Here is a 21,838-nt window from a genome sequence, read left to right on the forward strand (position 1 = left end):
CCAAGGCAAGTGACATCCAGAGGTGGTTTGCCATTGCCTGCCTCTGGGTCAGGAGCCTGGTATTCCTAGGAGGTCTCCCCACCAAATAATAGGCCGGTTCGAACCTGCTTCGCTTCTGAGATCTGTTGAGATCAGGCTAGCTTCGGCTACCCAGGTCAGAGCGGCAACCCTACTAAGACTAGAGGAATTTCCTCCAACAGCAGTCCTTGGGCTGGCGGAAGGCTCCCAGCTTTGCTTCATGAAATGATAGGATACCGGCCATGGATACCAGAAGGTGGTGGCCTGTAGATTCACAACAGATCAAAAAAATTCCTCTTCACACAATGCACAATTAATTATTTAATGCATAATTAACCTGTGGAATTTATTTAATTATTTAGATATCTATATCCCACTTTTCTCCTAAGTAGAGCTTACGTTGCTTCCCCTTCTTTCATTTTCTCTTCTCAACAGCAACCCTATGAGGTAGAGATCCTAATCTAACATTGTACCCACTAAGCCAGTCTGATGTCACGGGATGGAGGGCTGACGGCTGGTTTGGACAGCTTTAGAAGGCGCTCAGATAATGTTGCCGGATTTGGGTCAGGCAATTGGTGGAGATTTTGGGGGCAGAGCCTGGGGAGAGCGGGGTTTGTGTTTGGGGAGGAACTCAGTGGGATTTGATGCCATAGGGCATTAATGCATGGCTGTTTTGTCCTGTGATTCTCCCGCTAATTGGGCGAATCTCTGCACTGGTTTAATGGTTTACGGTGCAGTCCCAAAAACATAGGGTTGTCAACCTCCGGGTACTAGCTGATCTCCTGCTATTACAACTGGTCTCCAGCCGACAGAGATCAGTTCACCCGGAGAAAATGCCGCTTTGGCCATTGGACTCTATGGCATTGAAGCCCCTCCCCTCCCCTCCCCAAACCCCGCCCTCCTCAGGCTCTGCCCCAAAAACTTCCCACTGGTGGTGAAGAGGGACCTGGCAACCATACCTGACGCTGCAGAGAGGCTTCAGCAAAGGATGATCTTGGTGTGCGGGCTGCTGTGTGTGCCGACATGCCGCTGTGGCACACGGAGTGGAAAGGGTGTGGGATCCCTTTTCTCCATCAGGCAGGAGATCAGCAGCACGCTGTTTAGCAGCTGGGAAGGCCCCAAGGCGAACCTCCCATAGCACAATGAATGGCAGGGACCATGGGCTGCGGCTGGGGACAATTGCCCTACGGGGGCCAGAAGCAGCTTTGGGAACCGCCCATTTTCAGTGGGGAGTTGGGGCAAGGGCTAAATGTCCTCCTGCACACGCACCTCTTGTCTCCGCCTTTCGATCGAAACTGCAACCCCAGAAGAAATCCCTAGGACGGTGTCATTTTGCTGCAAGTCGGACACTCGGAAGCCGCTCCCATGGTATTTGATGCAAGAGGCGGAAAGGTCTGGGTGCGAGAGGCGCTAGCAAGTGGCCAGGGGATGGGACAGAAACGCTGTCAAGGGTGCTAAGCTTGACCAAAAAGAGCCTCCTCCTGATCTCCTGCTATTACAACTGATCTCCAGCCGACAGAGATCAGTTCCCCCTGGAGAAAAATTGCCGCTTTGGCCATTGGACTCTATGGCATTTAAGTCCCTCCCCTCCCCAAACCCCGCCCTCCCCAGAAGTCACTCCCAACATCTCCAGGTATTTCCCAACCCGTAGCTGATAACTGTACTTACAACTAGGGTTGCCAACCTCCAGGTACTAGCTGGAGATCTCCTGCTATTACAACTGATCTCCAGCCAATAGAGATCAGTGGCTGGAGATGGCTGCTTTGGCAATTGGACTCTATGGCATTGAAGTCCCTTCCCAAACCCTGCCCTCCTTAGGCTCCATCCCTAAAACCTCCCACCGGTGGCGAAGAGGGACCTGGCAACCCTAGTGATGCGTGGTCCTGAACCCCCACCCCCAGCCACAGCAAGCTCAGAGGCCTCGTGGTGACACCAAGCATATATTTTATTGAAAGACCAACTCCATGACAGGACAGTGAGGAGGGGGGCCCTGGAGCCAGGCCTTGTCGGGCCGGGCCTCTGCGCCGCCGCTGGGCGAAAGTTACAGATAAATATCGGAACAGACACGGAGAGCTGTGAGCAAGAGTCAGTCAGCGAGGAATGGGTGGAGGCAGGCAGGCGGAGGAGGAGGCACAGCAGTGCAGGTGGGGGGGCGCTGGAAGAGGAGGGGGCCAGACCAGCACCCCCCGCCCCAGATGTGGGGGGCCTGGCCTCCCTTCGGGTGCTGCCATGCCACAGGAGGGCATCAACTGAGCCGTGGGGCTTTGGGCCGGCCCCAAGAGACAGGAGGCTGGCCCAAACTCATGGCTCGGTTGATGCCCTCCTGTGCCATGGAGGGGGCACCGCAGGGACCTTGCTGCAGGCCTGGGACAGAGGGCCGGTCCTCCGCCACCCTGACAGATGCCTGCCTGTCCCCGCTGAGCCGCCAGTCTTCCCCCACCTGGTTCCCCGCCCCCATGCAGCATGCAGGCCCCTGCCTGAGACCTTTCGGCCCACCCTGCCCTCAGCCGTGGGTCTCCTGCAGGGTGGGCGCCAGCAGAAAGAGGCTGTGGGGGTGGGCTGTTCTGGAGCGTTGCGGGGGCTGAAGGTGTGCACACACGGACGCCTCTCCCTACCCCCGGGGATGATGGTAACCACTCGGAGAGCACAGAGGCCGAGAAGCGGAGGAAGGGCGAAGGGCCCGGGCCGTGGGACTGGGCAAGCACCCCCCAAAGCAGGAGGAGTTGGGGCTGCACAGGAGCTGCAAGGGACGAGCTCTACTCCAAGCCAAGCTGTTTCCAAGCAGGGAGGGGCCGGAAAGATGCCGATCAGCTCCAGGCCTCCCTCCCAGCCACCGAAGGGCCGATCCTGCTTCCCCCCTGCTGCTCCTATGCTGCAGCTTCGGCCGGCTGCTCTCAGCCCACCTGCCTGCCTCCGGAAAGCACGTCACCTCTTCCATCCAAGCCTGCACGTTGCTGGGGGGGAGGGGGGAGAGAGGAAAGGGCAGGGTGCGACCGCCGGGCAGGGGGGCCGTCGCCTGTTGGCCATCTCCACGGCCCCGGCCCTGTTGCTGTAAGGTGCTGGCGCAAAGACGGGCGGCCCTGGGTGGTGGCAAGCCTGGCAGAGCACAGGATCCTGGGGCACTGGGCGGGGTGCGGAAGCGGGAGGCACTCTGGCTCCCTCCCTACTCCAGGTAAATGTCTTCTGTGGGGCAAGCAAATTCCAGGTGCTCCTGATAATATTCTTGAAAGGCGCGTCTGCAAGAGAAGGGAAGGCATCCGGTCAGCAAGGCTGAGGAGGGATGGGCGAGGCTGGAGCAGAAGGGGTGGGGCCAGGGGCCAGGGTTGCCAACCTCCAGGAGGGGCCTGGCGTTCTCCCAGAATTACAACTCACCTTCAGTCTGCAGAGATCAGTTCCCCTGGAGAAAAAGGCTGCTTTGGAGGGCGGACACGGTGGCGTTACACCCCGCTGAGGTGTCCCCTCCCTCCCCCAAACCCTGCTCTCCCCACCCACCCCTCCCCAAATGGCTAGGAATTCCCCAACCCAAAGTTGGCAGCTCAGAGACAGCCCCAAGGAGCCGGGTGAAGGTGCGCCCACCTGCCCTGGGAGTCCAAGGCTGTCCCAGGGAAAGGAGCAGGAGGGGTCGCGCTTCCACCCCTCTCCTCTCGGAGCCAGCCTTTCCCAAGCTCCGGAGCCCCCTTGCAAGAGAGCACCCCGCAGCAGAGCTCCAGGAGCCATCCTGGCGTTGGGTTGCACACCCAGTTGGAGATGCCTCATCACCAGTATATGTGGCCACCAGGACCAAGGTAGGGTTGCCAACCTCCAGGTGGGGCCTGCTGTTCTCCCAGGATGCCAACTGATCTTCAGGCTACAGAGCTCAGTTCCCCCAGAGGGGGTGGCCTCTACAGGATACCACACAGCCCAAGTCCCCTGCCCCCAAGCACTTTCCTCTCCCTGCCCAGGGACTCCCTCCAAATCTCCAGGAATTTCCCAAGCCAGAGATGCACAGGCGCTGTGAGCAGGGAGAATCCAGGAGAAGGAGAATGGGGGGGAGGGCAGAATTTTCTGAGAAGAAGAGCTGGTTTTTATATACCTACTTTCTCTACCACTTAAGGGAGACTGAAACGGGCTTACAATCCCCTTCCCCTCCCCACAACAGACACCCTGGGAGGTAGGTGGGGCTAACAGAGCTGTAACGTGCCCAAGGTCACCCGTCCAGTGGGGTCCCGGATCACAGCGACCCACTTGGCTAATCCCATCTACCGTGCACGCATCCCAGAGTGGGCTGGGGGGCAAAGCAGCATGCCGGAAGCCTTGGTGCTGATCTGGGCAGGCTGCAGTGACCCCCTCCCAGCCATCGGCATTCCTCCCCCAAGGCCCCTCACTCACCCAACACACTCCGCAACATGCCGCATGGACTCCTGGGAAACAAAGACGTGGCAGGCAAAGCGACTCAGCACGGGGTGTTTGGTGATGAAGCCGAAATAGCTGCAAGGAACGGGAAGAGATGCTGGGCAAAGCAAGACCGGCTTCCTGATGGGGAGGGGAGCCCTTGGACTGCCCACTTTATAGGAGGGGCCATGGTGCAGTGGTAGAGCATCTGCTTGGCATGCAGAAGGTCCCAGGTTCAATCCCTGGCCTCTCCAGTTAAAGGGACTAGGCAAATAGGTGATGTGAAAGACCTTTCTCTGCCTGAAACCCTGGAGAGCCGCTGCCGGTCTGAGTAGACAATACTGACTTCGATGGACCAGGGATCTGATTCAGTAGAAGGCAGCGTCATGTGTTCATGTGTTACAAGGGCTTCACCACACCTGCACAGCCCAGAAGACACAGTGCGGGCTGATGGGGAACTGAGTTCAAATCCCACCTCAATCAGGGATTTCCCATGGGCTTTGCTCCCTGCCTCACTGATTAAAGGAGAAATGGCAGCAGTTGTCTGCAAAGGGGTGGGGGCGGGGGGAGAACGAACAAACTAGAGGCCATAGATCAACAGCAATAAGAAAAGGAGCAGATGAGCCCTTCTCTCCTGGGCTGGGGTCACCCTAGGAGGGGGAGGGGGCCGCTCACCAGCTGTTACGTGGATGGCATCCGCAGAAGGAGATGTTCTTCATCTGGAAGAAATGGCTGCAGCGCTCAAACTGGAAAAGAGAGGAGGCAGGCACAGAAGATCAGAACAGCCCTGCTGGATCAGGCCCAGAGGGTCCAGCCAGTCTAGCATCCCGTCTCACGCAGCGGCCAACCGGTCCCTCTGGAGGTCCACCAACAGGCCACAGAGGCCGAGGCCTTCCTGTGATGTTGCCTCCTGGCACTGGGATCCAGAGGCTGACTGTCTCTGAACATGGAGGATCACTTGAGTCACCATGGCTAGTAGTAACTGAAGTCTAAAGAAGTACTTTGTCCTGAATTGACTCCCCATCAACTTCACTAGGTGTATTTGAGTTCTAGTATTTGGGGAGCAGAATAAGCTCCCTGTATCCATTTTCCCCATGCTTAATTTTATGAAACTTTCTCATGTTCCCCCTCAGTTATCATTTTTCTACACTGAAAAGTCTCAGACTCTTCAGTTTTTTTCTCATAGGAAAGGTGCTCCAACTCCTAAATCATGAGCATCAGAAGAGCCCTGCTGGATCAGACCAGTGAGGGTCCATCTAGTCCAGCATCCCGCCTCACACAGTGGTAGGGTTGCCAAACTCCAGGTACTAGCTGGAGAACTCCTGTTATTACAACTGATCTCCAGCCAATAGAGGTCAGTTCCCCTGGAGAAAATGGCAGCTTTGGCCATTGGACTCTATGGCATTTAAGTCCCTCCCCTCTCCCTCCTCAGGCTCTGCCCCAAAAACCTCCCGCCGGTGGTGAAGAGGGACCTGGCAACCCTACACAGTGGCCAACCAGTTCCTCTGGAGGTCCAGCAACAGGGCGTAGAGGCTAAGGCCCTTCCTCTGATGTTGCCTCCTGGCACTGGGAGTCATAGGTTGACTGCCTCTGAATGTGGAGGTTCCCTTTAGTCACCATGGCTCATAGCCACTGGTATACCTCTCCTCCATGAGCATAATCCCCTTTTAAAGCCCTCAATGGCCTTTTATGCATAGCTGTTTCCCTCACGGTCACCCCTCTGACAATTTGGGGGCTTTGTTTCGATTATGCACAGGCCTTTTCTGACCGCCACAGGTCGCCTCGCTCTCCCCACCCATTTCTGTGCATTTTGCCTGCGTTTTCTGGATGCTGGCCAGGAAAGAGAGCAGGGTACAAACTGAATAAAATAATAATAGTATGTTTAAAGTTAGGATTTGTTTTTGTCCCAATATGCATCCCCTTACACCTACCAACATTGATCTTAATTTGCCACACAGTTGCCCCCTTACCCAATTAAGAGATATCCTCCTGGAGCTCTTCACAGTCAGCCTTGGTTTTCCCCACCCTGACTAATGCCCCAGAAGACCCCCCCCTCCTCAGGCCCCACTAGGGCTGCCAGCCTCCAGGAGGTTGAAATCCAAAAATGACACCCTATGCTGTAATGAGGAGAACTCAAGAAAAGAAACAGCACGTAGCTCAAACTAATCACAATATTTTACCACCATACAATACAGATCTAAACAAATACAAAATTAACCTCTTGAGTTAACCTCCAGGAGGTGGCTGTAGATCTCCCACTTTACGATCCATCTCCAGGAGACAGAGATCAGTTCCCCTGAAGAAAATGGCCGCTTTGGCAATTGGACTCTATGGCATTGAAGTTTGCAACGATTCTCTAGGGAGGATAGGGGGCCACCCCTTCTGGGCCCCATAAAATCAGACCCCCTGATCCAAACTTCACCAAACTTTGGGGGTCATGCAAGGAGAATCCCTTCAAGCTATGCTGTGAATTTGGGGGCTCTACCTCCAAAAATGCCCCCCATGACTCTGGAGATAGCCGAACCCAAAAAAGCCAAATTTTATTCAGTTTTTCCCAGGAATTGCCTTTTTGGCTTCAGCTTTCTCCCTATTCAGCTTCGGTTTGTGCACTGGGTAAACCTGAAATTTACCGAAATGGTTAATTTAGGGTTGATTTTCAGTTCGGGTTTATCGATATGCACAAGCCTAGACTCCACCAGCTGTGACAGGTTGCTTTTGCTTCTCCCCCTACACTCCTGGTTGTTGTGTTCCAAGCAGCTTCTGTAACCACTGAGAAACCCCACCCCCAGTTATGCCAGGGTCTAGGGTTGCCATGCCAGAGGGCACAGGGGCAGCTGCCAGGGCTTGAGGAGAGAAGCTGGGCCTGGCTAGAGAGATCGAGCGTCTCTCGCTGCCCTAGGGTTGCCAAGTGCCCGGTGGTGGTGGGTAAAATCCTGCCAATCCACCGAGCTGCCAGCCGGCCAGCTGATGGCCGGCGGGCACTGCGGGCACACACGTGCACACGAGTCACTTTTGGGTAAACCCAAAAGTGACGCGGACACTGTGGGAATCTCAGAGATTTTGCCCAAGATCGCTAGAGCGTCCACGTCGCTTCCGGGTAAACCCGGAAGTGACATGGGTGCATCGTGCAGGGTGTGTGTGCATGTTGCGCCAGGCGCGCGCAATGTGTGCTACAGCCACAACCCCAGAAAGCTCCCGCCGGTGGAGCTATGGGACCTGGCAAGCCTACGCTGCCCCCTGCCCCCTTATGCCCTTTTCCTTTCCGGGGGCTCACCAAAACAGGAGGGGAAGTGTAGGGCTAGGCACCCAGGTTCACGCTGCACTCCCCCTGCCCATATCAGGCTCCTCAGAGTGCTTCAATACTGCAGCCGAGTCCTGCTGGCCCGTATAGGGTTGCCAACCTCCAGGTACTAGCTGGAGATCTCCTGCTATTACAACTGGTCTCCAGCCGATAGAGATCAGTTCCCCTGGAGAAAATGGCCGCTTTGGCAATTAGACTCTATGGCACTGAAGTCCCTCCCCTCCCCAAACCCCGTCCTCCTCAGGCTCCGCCCCAAAACCTCCTGCTGGTGGCAAAGAGGGACCTGGCAACCCTAGGCCGTAGCTTCCCAGCCCCAAAGGAAAAGGTGAGCCCTCGGCCACGACAGGCCCAGTTAGGACTAACCCCCCTTCCCAACATGGTGGAGGGGCTTGCAATATCAAGGCTCGCTGGGAGGAAACCCCACCTTCCTCAGGCCCAGGCGCCTTGCCCAAGCCCTCCTTTGCCAAAAGGAGGGGCTCGGTTGCAAAGCCCCACCCCACCCCTGCTCCACTCCTCACCTCTTCATCCCGGCTGTACTCGTTCACGCTCAGGATGAGCTTGATGCCCTGCAGGCTGATCTCCAAGTCACAGGTGGCCGGAGGACGCAGGTGCACGGTGAGCTTGCGGGTGGTGGCGATCTGCATGGGGCAAAGATGGGGGGAGGTGTGTCGGGGGAGGAAGGACTGGAGGAGCAAGCCGCCCTTGGCTCGACACGCAGCCTTCCCTGCCAGGGGCAGTCCCAACTCCATCCCAACCCCTCCCCATCTCAACCATCTCTCTGTTTCTTCATTTCAGGCCTTCGTCAGCCACCCGCCTTTCTCTCAGGCAACTGACACTCTCGGTGGGGAACTGATTAAAAATCATAGGAAAACCGCATTGAAACAGTCAACACATGAACACCAGTTTTCTAACAGTCAGAGCGGTTCCTCAGTGGAACAGGCCTTCCTTGGGAGGTGGTGAGCTCTCCTTCCCTGGAGGTTTTGAATCAGAGGCTAGATGGCCATCTGTCAGCAATGCTGATTCTATGACCTTAGGCAGATGTTGAGAGGGAGGGGCATCTTGGCCATCTTCTGGGCATGAAGCAGGGGTCACTGGGGGTCTGTGGGGGAGGTGGTTGTGAATTTCCTGCATTGTGCAGGGGGTTGGACTAGATGACCCTGGTGGTCCCTTCCTACTCTATGATTCTATGACATGAAGATGCCTTATAATAATCAGACTATCGCTCCATCAAGATCCGTATCATCTACTCAGATTGGCAGCCGCTCTTCAGGCTCTCAGGTCGGAGTTATTCATGTCACCTACTGCCTGGGCCTTTCTAATTGGAGACGCTGCCACGGACTGAGCCTGGGGCCTTCTGCAGGCCAAGCGGATGCTTTTCCATTGAGCCACAGCCCCTCCCCAAATGTTTATAAATCCCAGCAGGAAAAGCATCCTGGCTTGAAGAACCGACAGAGGCCAGAAGCCATCAGGAGACTCCAGGGCTCTCCTGTCCTGGGTCGAATGGCAGAAGGGACAGTCAGCTTGTTCCCCAGGGCCGGAGCAGCTACAGGGAAAGCCAGCAAGCGAGGATAACCCCTTGGTTCTGCTGTGCTGAGCCAGGGCTTGGACCATGAAGGGCTTAATGGGTCAGAACCTTGAAACTCAGAGGCAACCAGTGCTAGAATCGCCAGACTGGCGAGGTAGGATCTCTGCAGCCCACCCCATAGCAGACAGGGAATGTCCAAATTGTCTTCAAGGGCTGCCCCACCAAGCTTTGAGCTTACTGTTATGGATCAGCATGGCCAGAAAAGGTGTTCTGCTCAGAAAGAGATTTTGACAATGCTTTCAGGTAAGTAATTTTCCCCAGCCCCACACACATACACACACACACATATACACATACACACTTCCCCAGGTGCATGGTAAATCAAGCCTCTGATATGGGATGAACTCATGAACGCATGAAGCAGCGTTATACTGAATCATACCCCTGGTCCATCAAAGTCAGTATTGTCTGCTCAGACTGGCAGCAACTCTCCAGGATCTCAGGCAGGGGTCTTTCACATCGGCTACTTGGCTAAGTCCCTTTAACTGGAGATGCCGGGGATTGAGCCTGGGACCTTCTGCATCCCAAGCAGAGGCTCTACCACTGAGCCACAGCCCCTCCCAATGAAGGATGGCATGTCACAGTGTAGTAGGGAATGCCCCCCGGTTGATGGTTCCTGTCCAAAAAAGCCCCCAAAGCAACCTGGAGGTGGAAAGACCCGCTCAAGAAGGCGGTGGGAGGCAGTGGGTGGGCCATCTGGTGCCAGGTGGGGAAAGCAAGAGACCTGGACAGAACACAAAGGGCACTGTGATGCTTCTGGAAGGAGCAGAGCATCCGCCCAGGTGTCCTACAGATCTCGGCACTTCCTCAAGAGCTCCAAGAATGCTTTTGTGACCGTTGCCACCGGTCTTGCCGCAGGGGACTCTGGACCAGAGGCGAAACAGGAGCCTGTGAAGGTGGAGTTGGTGTGCTGAGACCCCCGACAAGACCCTACTGGTAGATTATGCCCCACCAGCCAGATCTCACCTTCTGCATGGCCGCACACAGGATGCTGTTCCCTTGGTGGTACGGGACCTCCACCGAGCCCAGGAACTGCACGTTGAAACGCTCCACCCAGCAGGGATTCCGCTTCAAGCCTGCTGGGATCAAGCCGAGAAGCCATCAGGAGCCTCGCCCACCCCATCCCCCACCCCCGGGGAAGGCGGGGGGCACGGAGGGGAAACACCCGTGGCTCCAGTGCAGGAAAGGACTTGTTCATTATGGAAGCAGAATGTTTAAATATTTAGGCCTTGTCGCAAGCACACTGATATTATTTTTTCCACATGAATAACCATTTGAGCAGAAATGAAACGTAATGTTTTGAGTGAAGCACAGAAGAGGAAAAGAGCAGCAGAGGAGATGGGAGAAATGAGCAAACTCCCAAAATTAACATCTTGGCTCAACCCGGGTGCAACGTCAGCCACTGGTCCTGCTTCTTCAAATACAGCATCCACATCTACATCCACCCCTGCATCCAATCATCCAAGAAATTTTGCAAATGTTTGTGTAGAACACTTGATTAATACTAAATATTTCATAGAAATTTCATACTGTGCCAGCTCCCTCTGTATGGTTTACCAATTATCATTTATATGTTGAATTTTTTTTCCAAGGCTCACGTTATATTGTTCAAATGTTTGTGTTGATTAGTCTTTGGCATACAGCATGTTTTTTTTAATGTTTAAACACTGGTTTTGTTGGAAGCATCAATAAATATATCTTTAGTTTTATCGATCATTATATTTTTATTCCTGTGAGAGGTTGTGTAGGTAGAGGCCCCAGCGCAGTGCTTTTCCCGGGGGCCCATAATGCTGTTAAGACAGGTCTGGCTGTGGAGTGGGGGGGGGGATTGAGCCCCGGGACCTTCTGCATGCAAGGCGGGCCCTCTAATCTCCAGGCCACAGGGCTCACTGCTGCCCCCTGATGGAGACCGAGTGCTGGGCTAGTCCGGGACAGCCCCTCGCAAGAGATGCTTCTGGCCCGCCTAGGGCCTCCGTGGTTCCAGCACCTTTGGCTTCCTCTCCAGAGGGCAGCACGCCTCTCCAGCACATCCCTTCCTCTCCCTTCAAGCGCACTATGCCTAGGGTTGCCAACCTCCAGGTACTAGCTGGAGATCTCCCGCTATTACAATTGACCTCCTCCTCAAGCTCCGCCCCAAAGCCTCCCGCCCGTGGCAGAGAGGGACCTGGTAACCCTACCTTCCTGCCTTGCCGGTAGCAAGTGAATGTTGGAGGTCTCATGACCCACAGAAAGTTGGGCAAAGACCTCTCGGGATTCAAGTGGAGGCAGGGGCAGTGGGAGAGCAGCAAGAAGCCCAACAGAAAATAAACCCACACAACCCAGGGAAGGAGGCAGCTACTCTCTCTCTCTTGCAAACAGCAAGCTGAGCAAATTTAAAAAAAACGATGGGGCCCTCTGGTTAGCACTGCTTCCCTGTCCCCAACAAATGCCCTTCCACCCCAGAAAGAATCCTGGCTGCCTCTTCTGTGGGCACCAAGCACTCGGCCAACTCTGGAGAACCCTCCCCACACTCCTCGGCAGCTCCCAGTGGGGGAAGGAACCGTCAGCATCCCTCTATCTGCTTGAAAGTGTTCACCTCGTTGCAGCTAGCAAAATCCATGCAACGAGGGCAGCTGCAAGTATAGGGGAAGTTTCTGCAAACCCGGGGAAATGCTGGTGCTTGCAAAACCATCTCACGGGGAACCCCAGCCACGAGGAAGCGGGGGGAAAGGAGAATGGGGGAAACGGGGGTGTCCTCTCCCCCATGGATTCTGCCTCTGCCCTTGGAAGGGCAGCAATGCCCCTCGGAGAAGAAGGCATTGTCTGGATCCAGTTGAGAGGACCCTTGGGTGGCCGTGGGGGCAGCGGGAGGATGGATTGGGCAGCCTCAGCCAAGCAGGTGGGGGCAAGGCTACGCTGGCCCCCTTTCCACCCCTCCCCCACGGCAGCCTGGCCAGCTTACCTGCCACTTCCTTGGCCTGGCTCACCACTTCGTGGGCGTAGAAGGCCGGGAAGATGCCCCGTTCCCCCGTGCGCATGTTGTAGCCCCGGTACCAGTAGTCGTCCTCCTCCAGCTCCACCAGAATGGGGTCGTCCACATCGAGTTCGAGTTCGTCTTCGTGGCGAGGGATAAACCTAGAGGGGGGGAGGGGGCAGAACCAGTGATGAGCTGGGGGGGGCACGACTGGTACTTCAGGGGCACAGCCCCTGATGGCACCCCCTTCCTCCAAAGCGCACTGGTGGAGGGCAACCACCCCCACCCCCCTGTTGGCCATTCTGAATGGGCCACAAAGTAGAAGAGCTGGTTTTTATATGCCAACTTTCTCTACCACTTAAGGAAGAATCAAACCGGCTTACAATCACCTTCCCTCCCCCTTCCCACAACAGACATCCTGTGAGGCAGGTGGGGCTGAGAGAGCTCTAAGAGAGCTGTGACTAGCCCAAGGTCACCCAGCTGGTTTCATGTGTAGGAGTGGGGAAACAAATCCAGTTCACCAGATTAGCCTCTGCTGCTCATGCGGAGGAGTGGGGAATCAAACCCGGTTCTCCAGATCAGAGTCCACCAAACCACTGCTCTTAACCACTACACCTTTCTGAGAGATGAGTCATACTGCTGAAGCCCTGGCCCACTGGACAGTTGTGGGAAAGGCACACTGCACATTCTCAGAGGCACTGACTCATGTCATTATGGAGCAGCAGCACTGGACAACCGGACCTGGGGCTGAAATTATGCCTCCACCAATGTGCTACTGCACATTGATCTTCGGTTGATCTTCCTGAGCGCTTTTCTGTGTCGCTGCTGCAGGTTTCCCACGGGGTGTTGGGGGTGGGAGAAAGGGGGCACAAAACTCCCTTAGAAGCGCCCTGGCCCCAAGAAGTGGCATCCTGGAAGGCCCCCTGGCCCTGGTGATTTCTTCCTAAACCCACCCCCCACCCCAAAGAGCTCGCTTCCCCCAGTCTTGCTTCCTCACCTGAAGACCGCTCGGTGCGTCTGCTCCCTCTCCTCCCCGTTCACCGTGCAAGAAAACAGACCGAAGGATTCCGTACCTGGTGGGGGACAGAGACGGGGTGACGGCAGGAGGCCAGAGAGGAAGGGGCAGGTGGGGGGAGGGCATGCTTGCCTGGTCCCGGGAAGGTGACCACTTGGCATAGAATGACAGGCACCAGTATAAGCCAATGGGGTGGGACAGGAAGGGGGAAAGCCCTGCTGTGGCTGCAAAGGGAACAGGGTTGCCAGGCCCCTCTTCGCCATCAGCGGGAGATTTTTGGGGCGGAGAAGAAGAAGTTGGTTTTTATATGCCGACTTTCTCTACCACTTAAGGAAGAATCAAACCGGCTCACGGTCACCTTCCCTTCCCCTCCCCACAACAGACACCCTGTGAGGTAGGTGGGGCTGAGAGAGCTCTAAGAGAGCTGTGATTGGCCCAAGTTCACCCAGCTGGCTTCGTGTGGAGGAGTGGGGAAACCAACCCGGTTCACCAGATTAGCCTCTGCCGCTCTTGTAGAGGAGTGGGGAATCGAACCCGGTTCTCCAGATCAGAGTCCACCGCTCCAAACCACCTCTCTTAACCACTACACTATGCTGAGGAGGGAGGGGTTTGGGGAGGGGTTTCAATACCATAGAGTCCAATTGCCAAAGTGGCCATTTTCTCCAGGTGAACTGACCTCTGTCGCCTGGAGAGCAGTTCTAATAGCGGGAGATCTCCAGTTACTACCTGGAGATTGGCAACCCTAAAAGGGATGGTGGCTCAAGACAACAGGTGGGGACGGGGTGTGTGTTGCTGTTTGGGGGCAAGGAGAACAACCCTGGCTTTGGTTAGACAGCTCTGCCTCAATGGGATGGCAAGGGGATGGCCGGTGAACAGACACCGAATAGAGATGCCAACCTCCAGGTACTAGCTGGAGATCTCCTGCTATTACAGCTGATCTCCAGCCGATAGAGATCAGTTCCCCTGGAGAAAATGGCCACTTTGGCAATTGGACTCTATGGCATTGAAGTCCCTCCCCTCCCCAAACCCTGCCCTCCCCAGGCTCCACCCCAAAAACCTCCGGCCGGTGGCAAAGAGGGACCTGGCAACCCTAACGCAGAAAAAACCCTCCACACACGCGTTCACACCGCCCCCCAGCAAGAGAGGCAGCACTTACTGGAGGAACGGGACGTGCTGTTGACAAAAACGTTGAGGAACTTCTTGGAGAAGTGGAGGTCCGCCTCGGGCGAGGAGTCCTCCGAGGAGGAGCAGCAGCTGCCCCCGTCGGGGGCCGCCAGCCCATCCTCAAAGTCACTGGCCGCCTCCTCGCAGGCCCGCAGCTCCTCGCTGTCGTCGCTCAGCAGGGAGGTGCAGCGCTTGAGGCTCACCAGCTCCAGCTGCGTGTTCTCGTCCACCACCAGGGTGTACTTGATGGAGTCGTAGGCCAAGGAGTCGTCCAGCGCCATGGCGGGTGGGGGCAGCGGCAGCTCCTCCGCCGACGGGGAGCCCTTCCGGCTGCCCAGGCAGGGGGTCTCGTCCTCCTCGGGGGAGTAGGCCAAGTGGAAGCAGCGGTTGGTCCTGGCGGTGGAGACGTCCAGGCCGTCGGGGGGCTCTAACCGGATGTCGTCAATCATGTCCTTGTCCTCCAGGATGCCCGAGTCCAGGTCTCCCTCGATCGCCCAGTCCTCCGACAGGACGGGCGGCTCGGCCTTACGGGGGGCCTCTCTGGAAGGCAAGGCTTTGGCCGGCATCTTGCAGCAGCTGGAGAGCAGCCGCCCCGGGAAGACAGGAGTGATGGTGTCCTCGGTCGGGTTGCTCATCAACAGGTAGGGCCCCGTGTCACTCGGCAGAGGCTCCGGCTCAGCGGCGGGCCTGGCCTCGGTGGTCTTCTTGTCTGCAGCACTCTGCAGGGAGCAGCGGAGGGTCTCCATGTCGACCAGCTCGATGCTTTGCTGGGGGCAGAGCTGAGCCTCGCTCAGGGCCTCCTCGCCGGGGATCTCGGGCTCCAGGTCGGAGGCAGGAGAGATGGTGTCCGAAAGGGAGTGAGCCGAGGGGGGATAGCACTCCTCCGCGCACTTGATGGGGTAGGAGCCCTCCGAGATCATCTTGTTCACCAGGTTGCTGAGAAGCCAGGGGGAGTCCGAGTCCTCGCTCAGGTCGGGTTCCGACTCCGAGTCAGAGTCCGAATCGTACTCGCTGTTCCCTCCGTCGTCGTCCCCCTCGGGTACGAGCTTGGGTCCGACTGGCAAATAGAAGGAGTGGCGCAAGCTCTCCAGGCTGTGGTCGGGGTTGATCTCCAGCTCCAGAGAGCCCGAGAGAGGCACGTCCGTCTCGTCGATGGGAGCAGACGGGTCTTCATAGAATTCTTCGATTTTGAGAGGCGCCAGGCCGTCCCTCCCGAGCACGCCCTCGCGTGGCGGCATGTCTGCAGCCTCGTGGTCTTTGCCTGTGGTGTCGAGAAGAAGGGCATCCTTCAGGCCCAGCACCACCTGAGCCTCCAGGTCGGCCTCCAGGTCGGCCTCCGACCCGGGAGAACTGGCTTCCTCAATGGAGTTGGTGAGGTGGGAAGAGCGGCCGCTGCTGCTGTCGCTGCTGAGGTCCAGCTCGGTTTCGGAGATGCTGGAGATCATGTTGCTGGCCAGGCGGTTCCCGCTGCAGGCGAAGGCAGCCTCGATCTCCCCTTCCACATCCGAGTCCGAGCCGGGCGAGCTGAGATCCTCACTGTGCCGGCCACAAGGCAGGTAGGACTTGGAGTTGCGGCTGGTGAGATCCGCCTCTATGCCAGGGTCAGATGAGGGGGACGTGGTATCTGACGAGGCAGAGGGCAGCCCCCGCACACTGGTGGCGCGGCTTCCCTGAGCACCCTCTCCTTCGGAGCTGAGCAGCTCCGTTGTCTCCCTGGTGGGGCTGGTGTGAGCGCCCAGTGGAGGGTGCCCTCCAGGCCCCGCATTTCTGCAGCCCTTTGCCAGCACCTCCTCAGACAGCAAGGGGCTGCCCTGGCCAATCAGGGAGGAGGGGGGTCCGTGGCCTACACTGCCTCCAGGGCAGCCAGCAGGGCTGCCAAGTCTTGCCTCCTGCTCCCTGCAGCCCGCTGCATCCCTCTGAAATCGGGCACAGTAGCTGTCGGTGGCAGGAGACCGGTGGGGGCTGGTGCTTGGGGGGCGAGCCTCTGGGCCTCTCGTGGCATCTTGGGGTTCAGCTGATGCTTGGCTAGGGGGGGCCGAAGGAGGTCGCAAGCGCGATGACATGGAGGAGACGATATTCTTGTTGTAGTCTTCCCCATGGCGGGCAGCAGGTGGGCCCCCCTGCAAGTTGCGGCTGTTGCCTTCTGCATCGTAAAGACTGGGCTTGCAAGGAGGCAGGGTGGGATCCGGGCCTTTGCTGCTCTGAACGTCCAAGCAGGGCCTATCCTGGAGACACGGGTGTGAAGGAGAGGAGCGTTCTGTGGGGAAAAGCAGACGGGGGCCCCTTCAGAACTCAGACAGCACTCTGCACCACCACCCCCATCAGAAGAACTGCCCCACAGTGGCCCACACAGGTCCCTGGGCAGCTGTGTGTGCAAAGAGTTGTCCCCTTGCTCTTCTCCAGCCACTGGCAGCCAAGCCCTGACTGTGAACTTGGGATCTCCTGCCCTGAAACTGCCCAGTGCCGCTGGTTCCCTTGTCTGGAGGGACAAGATGAACTCGGCACTGCCCACCTGCCAGAAGCTTCAGCTCTAGACCTGAACTCTTCCCAACCATGAAATGAGAAAGAAGAGCTTCTCAAGGGGGGGGGTCTTGGAACTGCTGCCTCTGGCCCCCTTCCCCCTTCTAGCGGCTCCCCCTCCAGCCTCCTACTGTGAAGGGCCAGGAGAAGTCTTTGTTGCTCCCTGCAAGGTTCCTAATCTACCAGAAGTCATTCGCATGCCTACTTGAGGGACTGGGATATAAGGGCTCAAGGATTTCCATTCCTGCTTGTAACTGACGAAGGCAACTTTGACTCTTGGAAGCTCATGCCCCGAAAATCTTGTTGGTCTCTACAAGGCTGCTGCACTCCAATCTACTGGAGAAGCGGTGGGGGGTGGATTGCATTTAGATCCATCCCTCAAGCCTTCTCCAGACCCCAGAGAAGGCCAGCTGGGCAGATCTGAAAGATTCAGATTTCCCCCCGGTATTATTCAGGTTTGGGTTTATTAACCCAATATATATATATATATTTACTTTCCTGGTTTTCTGGATTTTTTGAAAATTTTCGGGTTTGATAAACCCAACCCCCGAAAAAAAATTGGTGCACACCCCTAAAGAATCATTGGTCCATCAAGCTCAGTATTGTCTACTCAAACTGGCAGCGACTCTCCAGGGTCTCAGGCAGAAGTCTTTCCCATCACCTTCTGCTAGATATTTTTTTAAAAAAAACTGGAGATGTCAGGGATTGAACTTGGGCCCCTTCTGCATGTCAAGCAGGTGCTCTGCCACTGAGCCACAGGCAGCCCAGTTTGGCAGCCCTACTGCAGCCCAACAGGGCTACTCGGCTGAAACAACTTGAGGGACCAGCCCTCTTGCTAGAAACCAGTGAGCCCCCCCTCCTCCCGGCCCTCCAAGGTCCTTCTAGTTTAGCCCTTTTTGAAAGTTCCTTGTTGGACCTCCGCACAGGCTCAATCTTTGATATCAGCAGCCCCACCCCCACCCCCACCCCAGGCATACACTGTCTGCCAGGAGAAGTTGGCTGAATTCTGCAGGCAGAGTAGGTCGGCCAAACTGTGATGACTGTGGCTTAGTGGCAGAGCATCTGCTTGATATGCAGAAGGTCCCAGGTTCAACCCCTGATGTCTCCAGTTTTAAAAAATTATCTAGCAAAAGGTGATGCGAAAGACCTCTTCCTGAGACCCTGGAGAGTCGCTGCCGGTCTGAGTAGACAAAACTGAGCTTGATGGACCAATGATTCTTTAGGGGTGTTGTTGTGGTTTTCAACATATATAAAGTTAAAAAGAGTATTTATTTGCAAACTGCAGCAGTGAATTGAATCTCTCCAGCATTGAGTTTGTGTTTCCCCAGGAGAATGACATCCGAGAAAGTACATTGCTTACAGAAAAAGAAAGCCAGGAAACTATTTGATAAACCTCAGCTGTGAAGTTCAGCTGAGATCTGGGAGAAGAGCCAGGTGTTTACTTTTCAGAGTTGAGGGAAAAAATTAGTAGGGGAAGTACACTTTTTAATTCAGCTGTGCGTGTGCATGTGTGTGGGGGGTAATTCTCAGCCTTTGTGGTTTCCTAAGCATATTTCTTGCTTTTTAAGTTTAATATAAAAGTGCAAATATGGGCATTTTAATAATGATTGTTTATCTTTGTGGTTAGCTGACTTTGAAGAAGGAAATTTGAATGTTGAGAACTTCTTTTGAGATTGCATATTGTTATCTATGTTTGCATATTTTTTCTTACTTCATCTATTCATCTGACAAGAGATCAAGGTTAAGGATAAATGCTTGGGAAGAAATTTTGTTTGATCTATATATTTTATGTCTTTTGATGCTTGAGAATATTTCAATCTTCTCATAACAATTGCACTCTGGAAGGGTATAAAAAGGGTGTAAGACGTGGAAGACTCTTTGTCAGACATGTCCATGATGTCTGTAAGAGAGTTTTTCTGACATGGTATGCTAATAGGGTATGTAACTTTGTATTTTTAATTACTGTATTCAGATCTGTTATAATCTGTTAGAATTTTTCATGTAATTTAGTTTTCATATACTCAATTGTGTTTTACATTAATCATTTTGAAGCACTAGCAATAAAAAGAATTCTAACATATTGTCGAAGGCTTTCACGGTCAGAGTTCATTGGTTCTTGTAGGTTATCCGGGCTGTGTAACCGTGGTCTTGGAATTTTCTTTCCTGACGTTTCGCCAGCAACTGTGGCAGGCATCTTCAGAGTAGTAACACTGAAGGACAGTGTCTCTCAGTGTCAAGGGTGTAGAAAGAGTAATATATAGTCAGAAAGGGGTTGGGTTTGAGCTGAGTATTGTCCTGCAAAAGTATTGTCCTGTAAGTATCAAGATAATGTGCTAATGAGGGTATGGTATGTTAATATGGAACCATTGTATCCTGAAGTGATCTGTTAATGTGTGTAATCCAAAACTAATCTGTATGGCTATTGTTGAATGTTGTCTTTGTCTGGAGGTTTTTCAGGGCAGGAAGCCAAGCCTTATTCATTCTTAAACTCTCCTCTTTTCTGTTAAAGTTGTGCTGATGTTTGTGAATTTCAATGGCTTCTCTGTGCAATCTGACAAAATAGTTGGTAGAATTGTCCAGTCTTTCAGTGTCTTGGAATAAGACCCTGTGTCCTGTTTGTGTCAGTCCATGTTCAGCCACTGCTGATTTCTCAGGTTGGCCAAGTCTGCAGTATCTTTCATGTTCTTTTATCCTTGTTTGTATGCTGCGTTTTGTGGTCCCGATGTAAACTTCTCCACAGCTGCAAGGTATACGATATACTCCTGCAGAGGTGAGGGGGTCTCTTTTGTCTTTTGCTGATCGTAGCATTTGTTGTATTTTCTTGGTGGGTTTAAACACTGTTTGTAGGTTATGTTTTTTCAAAAGTTTCTCCATCCTATCAGTGACTCCTTTAATAAATGGCAAGAATACCTTTCCTATGGGAGACTGTTTTTCTTGAGTTTTCTGATTTTTGTTTGGTTCAATGGCCCTTCTGATTTCATTCTTGGAGTAGCCGTTTGCTAGCAGTGCGTGATTTAGATGGTTAGTTTCTTCCTTGAGAAACTGTGGTTCACAGATCCGTCTTGCACGGTCCATTAATGTTTTGATTATTCCTCTTTTCTGTCGGGGGTGGTGGTTGGAGTTTTTGTGTAAGTAGCGATCTGTGTGAGTTGGTTTCCGGTAGACCTTGTGACCTAACTGAAGGTTTGATTTACGGATGACAAGGGTATCAAGAAATGGGAGTTTACCCTCAATTTCCTTTTCCATGGTAAACTGAATGTTTGGATGGATATTATTAAGATGGTTTAGAAAGTCCATTAATTTTTCTTCACCATGGCTCCAAATGGTAAATGTATCATCTACGAACCTGAACCAGACTGTAGGTTTGTAAGGTGCTGATTCTAATGCTGTCTTTTCAAAATATTCCATGTAAAAGTTTGCTATTACTGGACTGAGTGGACTTCCCATAGCTACTCCATCAATCTGTTCATAAAATTCTTGATCCCATAGGAAATAACTTGTTGTCAAACAATGGTGAAATAAGGCTGTTATATCTTCTGGAAAAATCTGGTTAATCAATGAGATTGTGTCTTTAACTGGAACCTTGGTAAAGAGGGATACAACATCAAAACTGATTAATATATCCTTTGGATTGAGTCTTAACGGACTGATTTTGTTGATGAAGTGAGTTGAATCTTTGATGTAAGAAGTGGTTTTTCCAATGTGGTCCTGTAGGAGGGTGGTCAAATATTTAGCTAATTCATATGTTGGGGAACCAATGGCACTCACGATGGGTCGGAGTGGAACGGAATCCTTATGAATTTTAGGTAGTCCATATAATCGTGGTGGTTGTGCTTCAGTCTTGCATAGTTTTCTGTGTGTGTCGGGATGAAGAGTGGAATTCTTGATCAGAATGCTAGTTTTCCTGGTAATTTTGCAAGTTGGATCTCGTTTTAGTTTTTTGTATGTGGCAGGGTCCAGAAGTTCCTCAATCTTCTTTTTGTATTCTTCTGTTTTCATGATCACTGTGGCATTGCCTTTGTCAGCTGGTAGAATAATGATTTCTGGATCTGCATTGAGGGTCTTGATGGCGTTTCTCTCCTTGCGTGTTATATTGCTAGCAGGGGGCTTTGCTTTTCGTAGAATTCTTGCTGTCTCTCCTCTTATTTCCTCAGCATCTTCTTCAGGTAGATTACGAATGGCAGATTCTACATTTGCAATGATGTCTTCCACTGGAATTTGGGTGGGAGTGACTGCAAAGTTTCCTCCCTTAGCTAAGATGGAAGTTTCTTCAGGTGAGAGTTGTCGGTCTGTCAGATTGAAGATAATCCGTTTGTTGTCAAGTTTTGGACTGTTCTGTCTTCTTTCCTGTAATTTGTTAAACTTTTGCTTCTGTCTGGAAGTATGGCTGGTTAACCCCTGTTCCATTTTTCTGTAGGTGAGATTATCAATCTTGTCCCAATCATGGCTTCTCATTTTGTGGCTAGTATTGATATGTAAGGAAAACAACTCCTTGTCTGTGGCAGCAAGTTCTCTGCGGGTAGTGTGAATTCTCTCTCGTAAGAGAGCCCGTTCTAGATGGTCATAAATGCGGTTAGCTCGTGAAGTTTTAAAGATTCTTTTACTTGTGAGAAAAGATGGAATGGTTCCAGTGTCTCTGCATCGCAGTAGAAAAGTTAAAGAACAAAGTAGATGTGCTTTCTTGTTCCGAAGTGTTTCCAATCTCCGGGTCTGTTGAAATATTTCCTCCCCGTAGAGGCGTTCAAAATATTGTCGAAGGCTTTCACGGTCAGAGTTCATTGGTTCTTGTAGGTTATCCGGGCTGTGTAACCGTGGTCTTGGAATTTTCTTTCCTGACGTTTCGCCAGCAACTGTGGCAGTCATCTTCAGAGGACCAACACTGAAGGACAGTGTCTCTCAGTGTCAAGTGTG

At 53.6% G+C, this 21,838-nt stretch overlaps 1 protein-coding gene and 1 non-coding gene across 2 annotated transcripts in view; both read right to left on the reverse strand.

Moving 5' to 3' along the window:
- Positions 1-3,097: 3,097 nt before the first annotated feature.
- Positions 3,098-21,838, reverse strand: part of MAPK8IP2 (mitogen-activated protein kinase 8 interacting protein 2) — a 49,630-nt gene continuing 30,889 nt past the window's right edge. Inside the window, exons 5-12 of the mRNA XM_056846671.1 lie at positions 14,400-16,664; positions 13,226-13,301; positions 12,217-12,389; positions 10,242-10,351; positions 8,209-8,328; positions 5,065-5,135; positions 4,387-4,485; positions 3,098-3,254 (exon numbers count right to left, since the gene is read on the reverse strand). Of these exons, the coding sequence (XP_056702649.1) occupies positions 3,182-3,254; positions 4,387-4,485; positions 5,065-5,135; positions 8,209-8,328; positions 10,242-10,351; positions 12,217-12,389; positions 13,226-13,301; positions 14,400-16,664 (2,987 nt within the window). The 3' untranslated portion in view covers positions 3,098-3,181. The remainder of the gene's footprint in view (positions 3,255-4,386; positions 4,486-5,064; positions 5,136-8,208; positions 8,329-10,241; positions 10,352-12,216; positions 12,390-13,225; positions 13,302-14,399; positions 16,665-21,838) is intronic.
- On the reverse strand, positions 9,762-9,833 carry TRNAP-GGG (transfer RNA proline (anticodon GGG)). Its single transcript has one exon. It is a non-coding gene; the product is annotated as a tRNA-Pro (tRNA).

The sequence above is a fragment of the Euleptes europaea genome, chromosome 3 (assembly GCF_029931775.1).
Source record: "Euleptes europaea isolate rEulEur1 chromosome 3, rEulEur1.hap1, whole genome shotgun sequence".
Classification (NCBI taxonomy): Eukaryota; Metazoa; Chordata; class Lepidosauria; order Squamata; family Sphaerodactylidae; genus Euleptes; species Euleptes europaea.